The sequence below is a fragment of the Lucilia cuprina genome, chromosome 4 (genome assembly GCF_022045245.1).
Source record: "Lucilia cuprina isolate Lc7/37 chromosome 4, ASM2204524v1, whole genome shotgun sequence".
NCBI lineage: Eukaryota > Metazoa > Arthropoda > Insecta > Diptera > Calliphoridae > Lucilia > Lucilia cuprina.
In genome coordinates, this window is record NC_060952.1 from 17,188,855 (window position 1) to 17,200,440 (window position 11,586).

General features: G+C 25.2%; 1 protein-coding gene across 2 annotated transcripts in view; it reads right to left on the reverse strand.

Annotated features, from left to right (window-relative positions):
- The window catches only part of LOC111676085 (homeobox protein homothorax), a 145,239-nt gene that overhangs the window by 47,776 nt on the left and 85,877 nt on the right, over positions 1-11,586 (reverse strand). Inside the window, exon 8 of one of the 2 annotated variants that reach the window (XM_023436970.2) lies at positions 1,388-1,390. In XM_023436970.2, the coding sequence (XP_023292738.1) occupies positions 1,388-1,390 (3 nt within the window). Of the gene's footprint in view, positions 1-1,342; positions 1,391-11,586 lie in introns of both variants that reach the window. The other variant, XM_046948171.1, reaches the window with a different exon arrangement.

Below are 11,586 nucleotides of genomic sequence, written 5' to 3' on the forward strand. Positions count from 1 at the left end.
TTCTTACTGCTTTTTTTTTGTGTGTGTGGGGGTATCAACAGGATATTTAAGGATAAAAGTTTTATATTTTTTTCTGGATTTTGGTTGGAAAACAATTTGTTTCATAAATAATTCATAAAAAAGAAATTGAATTCTGTTTGCCTGGGCATAAAATAATCACTTAAGTCAAATACAACAAATAGAAAAAAAGAAACAAAATTGTAGAAAAGTCGTCATGAAATATTTTTAAATATTTACAAGAGTTTTTAAGCCAGACTTTTATTATTCTAAAGATTACAATCAATCAATAAAAATGTCTACACTTCTAAAATAAAAAATCTGTCTCTTTACCACCGATTACTTTGTTAGCATAGTGATGAAATTTTTCAACGCATTTTATAACTTCAAAACCTTTAACATAAATTCGTTTAATTTCTTTGCCTTAGCAAAAAAATGGGTGTCGATCAAGCACGTTCTTAAACCACTATACTTTTACAGTAGCTTTAAAGCTCTAAAAGCAACAACAATTATAATCAAAATTAAAAATTACTACTAGAGGTTTCATCAAAGAAAATCCCACCACCACCATCAATGAAGAAATGTGAATGAATGAAAATGCGTCTCTTCCCTCAGAGTCAAGACTCTTTTTAAAACTCATTATAGGTGATCTTTTAATATATTTATAATAAGTTCCTGGCCATTATTAAGTTTAAGGCCAATAGGGCGTTTTTTATTACGGCCCTTTGAAACGTGATCGATCATTTAGCGTGCGGGAGCTGTCCATCACTTATTCTATTCATCTTATATACACCCAACCAACAAATACTTGAAGGAAGACAAAAAAAGAAGATAAGACGAAAACGTCATCAAAGAAGGTTTGCAAGAAAAAATTTTAATTAAAATTTAAAACTTTATAATGAATTTTTATCAGCTGCCCTGTTTTTAAACGAAACGTTGTTGTTACACATCCTGTGTTGTTTTGTTTTTGTATAAAGCCTTTTCTTTAATAATAACTAAAACTGCTTCTTGACATAATTTTCTTTATTTTTTAAAAAAAAACTTTAATTTGATTTTTTTGCTTTTTTTAATTTCTTAGTTTTCTTTTTTGTTTTAATATTGATTAATGTTTTTTTGCTTTAAAAGCTTTTAATTAATTTATGTGTTGCCTGAAAATGCTACTGTTTTGTGGTGATTTTTTAAAGATTTCTTTAAATTAATATGATTTATAGATTTGAAAACTTAACTTTGCTTTTGATAGTTTTAGAGTTTAAGCCATGCAAGAAATTAAGAGTTAGCTTTTAAATTTAAAGAGAATTTTTTTAAATATAAAGTGTTAATAATGAGGCGATGAAATGTGACTTACCATCATATGTTAGTTCTGTAGGATTTAGTGATGATAAGAACTTACCATCTGCAAAGAAAAAGAGAAAAAAGAGAGTTAATTTTTGAGTTCAATATAAAAATTAAATAGACATTTTTTAAAGACAAAAACTTATTTTATTTATAAAAAAATCTCTAGTGCGTGTTTAAACTTTTTAACTCATTATCTCTACAAAGTTCATAAATTTTAATTTTCTTTTAACAACTTGTTGGGTTTAGGTTGTTTTATTTTGTTTCGCATTCAGACTCTAATATGATGATTTCTTAATAAATCATTATAATTAACCAATTTTAAAGACAACTACGACAGAGTTTTTGTTTTGTTAAACATAATTTTAAAGTCAGCAAATCTTTAGCAACAATACCTTACTTTATACTACATATGTACATAAAACAACAATTAACATTTTCAACAACAAAGTCGTCGTCTTACACAAAAATCACAAAACTCATGCATCATTTTGTTACAGCAAAAACAAACATGATCTTTTAGGCTCTGAAATACAACAACAAAATAACAATAACAACATAAAAACGCATACATAGTGACTGAAACTGATTGCAACTCCACCTAAATATGCGCTTAAATCCCTACAATAAATGTCAACTCTTTTAAAGACAAGTTGTCAAATAAGCACAAATCACTGGTCCTCTTTTCTCTACTTCTACAAAGCTCCTCGTCTTATTCATCATTTTAAGAGTCATTACAATGATTGTCATCATCAGAAGATAATTTTGTTGGTTTTTGTTGTTTGAAATAAATAAAAATACCAATTCGCACTTGCAATGAAAATTGATAGCAGGCAACACCTTCAACATACTGCCATCGCCAACACCGCCACCGCACCTCTTCGACCATTTATATCTACCAACAGCAACAACAACAATAACGCAAAACACTTTATACCATTTTAGTCAACCTGGTTGAAAAGACACATCCACATTACTTGTTGTTTTCATATAAAACTCATCAACGCCAACCACCATGAAGAAAAATTGAAGGATATTCTTTCTTTTTCAATTCTTGGCTGCATTTATAACTTTTTTGCTTAAACATTTCATTTCAATTTTACAATTAAAGCAAAAGAAAAGCAAAAAAAAAAAATTACTGAAAAAAGTAGCTCTAAAATGTGAACCTTTATAGTAAGCATTATCGTGTATTTGCTCGAGTACAGCAGCAACAACTACAGACTTTATATGTGTATAGTTTTTGTATTTCAACGCCCATATAAGGTTTATTTCGATTTATTTATCACCTGTCGTCCGAAATTGCAAATTTTCTTAAACAGCAACAACAACAACAATAGCATTAAGTAACAGAAACTCTCTTCTTCTGTTTTCTGTATGAAAACTGAAAATTATATTAAATGACCATTATATATGCCTTGCGCGATTTTTTTTCTTCTCCACTTTTTGGCTACAACTGCTGCATTAATACTACTGTTGCTGCTGCTCATACAAAAGACATTGTCATTTCAAGCACAAGCAATTAACAAAATGTTGCTTAAGGTTTTCTGTTGTTGTGTTTTTTTTGGCTCTTTTTGTAGCCGTAAGGTGCCACAATATAAATATATATATTTTGTAATTGGTTTTCAGTTTTATATGTAAACGTGTGTGTTTGGGTCTTGAATTAGCCGTAGGAATAGTTAAGTTACCCCAAATGAATACCAAGTAGTAAAGAATTTTTTTGTCTTATTTTGTGCAAAAGCTACAAATTAGCGTAGGGTCTGTGTGTCATTGATCTTGATTGTGAAAGGGGAAATATTAATCCAATGTGACAGGTACTTCTTAAAGGAGAATAATGGGGAGAAAAGCCTTAATTGAATTCGTAAATCATAAATTGAAAAGAAAGACTTTGAATCATATATTACTAAGTAGGGATTGAACTATATTGACTAGAAGCGAACTAGAACTTAACAAGAACTGAACTAGAACTGAACTAGAACTGAACTAGAACTGAACTAGAACTGAACTAGAACTGAACTAGAACTGAACTAGAACTGAACTAGAACTGAACTAGAACTGAACTAGAACTGAACTAGAACTGAACTAGAACTGAACTAGAACTGAATTAGAACTGAACTAGAACTGAACTAGAACTGAACTAGAACTGAACTAGAACTGAGCTAGAACTGAATTAGAACTGAACTAGAACTGAACTAGAACTGAACTAAAACTGAATTATAACTGAATTATAATTGAACTATAACTGAACTAGAACTATAATTAAACAGTAGCTTAATGTAAACTAGAAATGAACTCAACAAGAATAGATAAATCTATTCAGTTTAAAACTTTTATACGTTTCCGATAAAATATTTTTATAATCAATCTTTCTGGTTTAAACTTTTTACATTAAAGCTGTTGTCATTATTGTTGTTTTATCAATTCTTTCGTATTTATTTAATTCGCAATTTTTTCTCAGATTATTTGTTTGTACTCCCGATTGTCTGATTCATGTTTATGCATGCATTTTTTAAAGTGCAACACTATGTTTTTTGTAATTTTTTTTCTTCCTTTTTTTGAATTTTTGTTTGTACGGAATTTTTCGCTTTAGCTCATTGTCTTATCAATATTGCGTATGGAATGGTGAACAAAAAAATTAAAGAATTGAATGAGGAAAACAGAATAAAAATATATAAATAAATAAAAATAAACCGGCCCATTTCATAAGTAAATTTACATGTTCTTTTTGAGATAAAGTTTTGCTGGTTGAATAAATGCACAAATTGTAGGATTAAACAAAAACAACAACAACAACACGCACTGCTGCTGTTGCACTAAAAACACACATTTACAAATATTGAATTCAAATTGGCTGAAATGCTTAAACAGGAAAGCATAATTTATTGATAAATAAATTTTACAAAAAATCACAAAAAAATTATCAGCATTTTTTTCTATACTTAAATGTATGTATGTATGTTTTTTATTTTTATTTTTAATTTAAAATTTTCTTTTAAAAATTACTAAAGATTTAAGAAAAACAACAAAAACAAAAATCTCTGAAAAGAAGAGCTTTAATAAACACAACTTTGTTGTATTTGTTAATCATTTAAAACCATTACTTAACCATGCTATGTATGTTAATATTTAGATTCCATCATCTTCTATAGCTTAAATACAAATTTTGTTTTTGTTCGTTTTTCTATATAGAAAACAAGTATCGGAGAGTAACAAAAAAAAATCAAGAAAAAAATTTCAAATAAAAATGAATACCTTAACATCATTATCATCAGCATTAGGTTGTGTTTGGCTGACTAGCTGTTTAACTAAGCGTCCGACTGAGCTAAGGCTAGTTGGTCTGGCTTGGCTATTTTAGCCTGATGGTGTTTTTTTTGACTTCTTCTTCTAAAGCTTTATCGGCTTTATATGTTTTAAGTAAGTTTGAAATGAACAATAACAACAACAAACAAAATAAACATACCTATAGTTGAAATGAATTAAAAACAAGTTCTTAACGTTTCAAACTCATTTTCTTAACTTGGCTTAAGAAAAAAAACTTTATATATTGTATAGAATTTTTTTCGTTCTGCTTTTTTATGCTAAATATTTGTAGTGCTTGTTGTATTTGTTATATTGTCTAAGCTCAAATTGTTAAGATGAGTTAACAGTTGAACGAAATATTAATAAATATTAGGAAAAAATTTAAAAATTAAAAAATTTATAAAAAACCTTTTAATATTTTAAAAGAATTTTTAAACTGATAACAAATAAAAAAGTTAATTAGAAAATGTTTGAAAGTTAAGTTAAATTTTGATTTGCTGGTTTAGTTAAACTTAGATTACGAAATTTTTGGCTTATTAAGCATCTTTTAAATTTAGTTAAACTTTAATTTAACGAGTTTAGCTAAACCCGGAAATGAGTATAAACGAATATATAAACTGAAGACATTAACTGAAAATGTTAAAAATATTAAGTTAAACTTCGATTAGGTGCTTAAGTTAAAATTAGATTAATAAATTTTTGGTTGTTTTAAATTTAGTTAAACCTAAATTAAACAAGTTTAGCTTAACCCGAAAAAACGTGTAAACGAATATAGAAACTAAGAAAAGATGTTTAAAACTTTAGTAAAGCTGGTTTAGTTAAACTTATATTAATTAAAACCGAAATTTTGCTAGTTTAGTTAAAACTTTTTTTAGACATCATTTTAATTTTTATACAAAAATTTATTTACTGAATTGTTACACTGTGTCATGCGCTATAGATCTGTATTTTGTTGTATTTTTTTTTAGTATTTTAGCCTTTTTGATTAGGTGATCATCGTAACGCATCACATGCCATGTTCTTTAGTTAGTGTTGTTGTCATCGTCGTCATCATCATCATCATTGTCGTCATCAACATCTTTTCTTAAACTTATAGACCGACACAATACACCTCTCTAAAGTATTATCATTGTAAAAGGCTTAAAATACACACTCTCCCTGTGTACATTAAGACATACTTAAGTATGTATATTTTTTGAGTGTAAGTATGTTTTTGTACATATGACGATGATAATATTGATGGTCAGCTTTTGTTATAGTATGTATGGTCAGTCATTGGTTTCTTTAGCTATACTATACATATATTGATGTTTAATTTTTGCTGTGTATATTTCTTTGTATTATTTAAATATGCAAAATAGTTTTCAGTTAAAATGCACACTTAGTCTGGATACACATAATATATACATATTTTTTTCTCTCTCTTTACTTTCATGATCACAGGCTATATCTACTACTGCCTCTTCTACCTAGTGTTGGTTAGCCTGTTTTCTTTTTTTTGCTTTTCATAAGACTTCTACTTGTCTTAGGTGATCTGTATTTATTTTTTGTTTGTTGGTTGTTTTTGTATTTCATTTCAATAATATAGTTTAACATGCTGCTGCTTTTGATGAACTCAATGTCGTCTTACTCCATTATACCTCATTATCGCCTTGAGCGTATAAATTATGTTGATGGGATTTTTTTAGTTCATCTCTTTTAAAAACATTTTACTTAAAATAATTTTTTTTTGTGGAAAAAAGTTTTAAAATGGTTTTCGAATTTATATTAGCTTGAAGGTGATGTTTAATTTGTAACCTTAATATTTTTTGGGAATTTTGTTTTAACCCATGTTTACATTATCAAATTTTTTCTAGGGGGTTATATGAAAGTATACATTAAACTAGGTTTAACTAAGTTATATTTTGGAGAAAATCTAAATTGTAGAACAAATTCGATTAAGAGCTTAATAAAGTTGGTTTAAAGAGTATAAACTTGGTTTAAGCTGTATATAAACTTTGCTTTAGGTGTCTCCACTAACCATAGACTTTTACCACCACCTCTATTATTATTCAGTTAAAACAATTTATAAATTTTAATTTCACTAAATTTTTATCATTAAATATTATCATAAAAATTGTGTATATTTCCCTTTGTATTGATAAAAACAAATTTAAAAGATATTTTTTTCGTGTTACAAAATATTAAAGCAATTACATAACAAACAGTAAAACACTCGACTTTTTTATAAATTATTTTATTTATAATTGTATTATAGATAAATTTCCAGCCATAAAATATAATAAATGTTTTAAAATTTATATATTAAAACAAAAGAGAGAAAAAAAAAACTCATTGATAACATAAGTCCATTATAAAAAAAATCACACACATACACAAACACTCAACAGCCGTAAATTGACAAATTATAATAATACTATGATTTTTTTGTGCAACGTTATACTATAAATAATGCAAAAAAATATAAACAATTTTAATTAAATTATAAAAACAATATGAAACATTATTTAAAAACCACAATTTTTAATTAAATTCCTTTTTTTTTTTTTTTTTGTTAAAAAAAAGAGAACATTGGCAGCTCAACCTGCAGCATTTGTTAAAACATTTAATGGGCAATGCAAAACTTTAACAAATAGTTAAGCAGGAGATTGCACATTGATAAGGGGAGTGAGTGGAAAAAGAAATAATTTTTTAGAGAATTTATTTAAATAAATTTAATTAATTAAAATTAAATTTTAACACAGTTTACGGCTTTAAACCAAGATAATGAACAATAGTGAAAGAAATTAAAAGGGGGAAAAACCAAACAGTGGGACCTTGATAACTGTAAAACAAACCAAATAATAAAGATATTGCTTTTTAATATAGTTAGTTAAAAAGGAAAATGTTCTTTCACAATGCCTCAGATGGGAATTGAACCCTGTTTAAAACATAAGAAAATTAAAAATATTTTAAAAGAGTGTGTTATATATGAAGGTTTCACTGTTTCAACTGCTAAATCTTTAATAATTTCTTTCAACAATTTTAATTTTTAATTGCTTTGCTATTATGTTGGAAAAAAAACATTGTATTTTTTGTTTGCAAATTATTAAAATTTTCTGCTGTTTGTTTTTTTTCTCTGGTATTAAATATGTTAAGTTATTTTTTTTCTACTCTATCATTTTCTATAATACGAAGTCGTGCTAAAACAATTCTGTTAAGAAAAAAACCAAGAAAAAAATTGTAATAATAAAAACTATTGCATGCAACCATTCAATCATTTAATCTTGTTTGAATTGTTGTGCTGTTGCAGCAGTTTTCAGACTTTTACTAACATAAGCTGTTGTTTACCAGAATAAGGCTGCTGCTAACCGACAACGACTCCTTTTTAAGTTTTCTTACCATGATCTAAAAGGAAAAATTTTATGCTTGTGTAAACCATTTGTCGACAATTTTGTTTAAAACATGTCCGCTATTTTTTGTAATTTTTTTTTATTCTTCTGCTTAGAAAGAGACTAGAGAGTCTAGGCCATCAGTAAACAATTTTCTTGTTTAAACTTAAAGCATGTACAAAATAAGAAGTAACAAAAAATTGCAACTTCATGCAATTTCTTTAGTTATAGACTTTTCTACACATGTATTAATTCAATGTTATATTTGTTGCATTTGTTTTTTCTTCTTTCATCTGCAGTTGTTTCTTTTATATTTGAACATGACTGCATATAGAAAAAATAAAAAAGAAAATTTTAAAAACTATGACTTTAAAACTTCAATGAATAGATATGAGACATGATTTTTAGGTTGTTTTTCTAATAATATTTTTCTTTTGCAGTTTCATTAAAATTTGGCTTAAAACGAATTCGAAAAGCGTTATTATAAAGAAAAAACTAAATTTTAAAATTGTTATGATTTGTTAACCCAGTTAAAATCCCCAGAAATTAACAATTCTTTATTCATTAGCATGATTGTTTTTATTACCATACCTTTTTCTATTTTATTACATTTCTTTTGTTGAACTAATTATGCTGTTTGTTTTATGGTACAAATTGCTGAAGACAGGTTGCAAGGCGGCTTTAGAAGTCATGAACAATTACGAAAACTATAGACACAAATATGAAAATTTAATTAACATAAATATTTTATTGTTGGAAAAATCTAATGAAAACATGTGCTAAATTTATTAAATAATAAATTAAACATTATTAAAAATCTTTAAATTCAGGGAAACTACAAACAAACAGACTTTTTTGAAAAAATTAATATTAAATTGTTAAAAAAATATAATAAAATTTTTAAAATATTATGTTTAATGTTTGTTTCCACACAAAATATAATAAAACCCAATTTAACTAAACCTGACCCATTGCATAAACTTTGTTAAGTCTTAAAACAAAATTTTAGCAAAATCTAGTTTATTCTTTTTAGCTAAAATTAACTTTTACTCATTTCTTTAATATAATATATCAAACGTTTATTTTTTATTTGCTATTAATGGTCATAGTTTTTAAACCTTAATCTTTAAATTCTTAAGTTTACTTAAACTTGCTATTAAGAAGTTTAACTAATCTTTCAAGTGTATTTGAACATATTTTAAACTTTATTAATTTATCTAAAGTTTAACTAAACTAGCTTAAATAAAGCTTTAATAAACTTTGCTAAGTTTTTATAATAATAATTTTATGCAAAATTTTTATTTTAAATTTTGTTTTAATTTAATATGTTTTCGTTACGAAATATTGTTATTTTCTTGTTTGTTTTTTTTTACATGCCTTTAATGTTGTCATAGGTTTTAATTATTATGTTAATTATTTGTTGTTGTATAATAAAACAATTTTATTGTTATAGTTGTGGTAGTTTTAAACAGATTTTTAGCGTTTTTTTTTAATTCTCTCTCTTTGGACTACTACTATTACTACTATTACTGGCTGCATGTTTCGTCTTAATGCAATTAACGATAAACATTTAAAAATGTGTCAACATTAATTAAGATACAAAATACAAATAATTAAATATTATAAAATAACAGCAACAAAAACTAACATTAGTTAACTATTGCCAAGCAATTGAATAATGGTGGGAATGCCAATAAAACGGTATAATAAAACGTAATCAATATTTGAATTTAAAATTAAGTTTGATTTTGAATTTAATTTTTTTTTAATTTGAAAAAATATTTAACAAAAATAATAAGATAAAAAATTTTTGTGGAAAGATAAAATTTTCATTAGCAGACATTAAAATTTTTGCATTTTTTATTGGACATAAAAATGCATAAATTATATTAAAAATGTATGATTATTTACCTGTTTTATAAATATTTTTTTCTGTAGTTTTTTTTTTTTATTTTTTTAACAATTGTATACAAATAATACAATTATATTAATTTATTTTATAAAACAATATATAATTTTTTTTTAAGTCCTATTTCATTTTTATAAAATCCATGTGTGTATATGGTATATAAAAGCTTTAACAGATAAGCTGTTAGTGAAGCAGTTTTATATTTATTTTTTTATTTAAATTTATTATATACAACAATTTTTTTATAAAAAAAAAAATTCTCAAAAAAATTTTTGCATTTGCATAATTTTTGCATTAATAATGGGATTCAATATATTCACAATTATTTTTTTTTAATTTTTTATAAAGGTTTGTTGGCGTTTTTTTTTGTGTGTGAATATGTGATAGCATTGGTGGAATTAATTTAAATTATATTATATTTTTTTGTTGTTAAGAATTTGAGATTAAATTAATGAAAAAACCACCAATAATATAATTATTTTAAATATGCAATGACACATAATAATGAAACAGGATTTAATTATTTATATAAAATAAAAATAAAAAAGAGGATTTTTTTATTTATAAGGTTAGCAGAAAACAAAGGTAATGCAAAAAAATATACTAACCAATCAGATTAAACCAGTTATATTTAGTTATTAAAATAACCAATAACAATTAATATAAACATAAAAGTTTGAGTTAGAGGTAAATGTTAAATCCCTTTAATTTAACAGTGGAACATAAAAGTTTTTAACAAAAATAAAATGTTGCATAAATTTCTATTAAAACAAACTTTTAATAAAAAAATCTTTATATATAAGTATTTTTCTTTTGCCAACCTGTCTTAAAACATTATTTAAACATAAAGTTGTTATATTTATTTAAATTGTATGTCATGTCTAATGTGCATTTAATATTAAGTTTATTTTCTTGCTTTTTCAAATAAACACACTAAAGCTGCAAATTAGACATCCCTTTTGGGATTAATATTAAAATAACATTCACTTGAGTCAAAGTATAAGAAAAACGAAAAAAAAATTATCCCCTTCTAATAAAAAAAATACTTTCTAACTCCCTTTTTAACAAAAAGCAAAAAAAAAACAAGAAACTAACTAACATTTATTTTTATTATACACCTTTTTTGGTAAAACAAACAATTTTGCCACACTCTACTCTACACTGGCTGTCTCCTGTAACACCCCCTCAATATTTGTTGATAACCTAGTAAAATATTTTGTGGTTTCTAGAATTGTCTTTCCAATGAGCATAAATGTAGCTATTACTTACATTTTAATGTTGTATGTATTATTTTTTTCTCTTTGCTACTTTTTGGCAATTTCAAATTAGTTTCTCCATTTCTTGGCTAAACTGCTTATAAAATTGTAATTTTCTTTTACTGCCTACTCCTAGGCTTAAAAACCTTTACATTAAAAGAAATGTCTTTATACGTTTCAGTTTCTATATTTTTTTTTTTCATTTTTGCCATTAAGTTTGTATGTAGGCATAAGTAAAAGGCCATAAATTAGTCAACACAAATTAGAAAATATGTTTGCATTGAAAATGGAAAAAAGTTTTTCCTTTTTTTCCATTTTGTCAAGACGGCTTTTGTAAACAATAAAAAAAATAATACGAGGATTTATTTAACTCAAAGAAAATATATTTATTAATTTAAAATAAACAATACGAATATTAATAAAA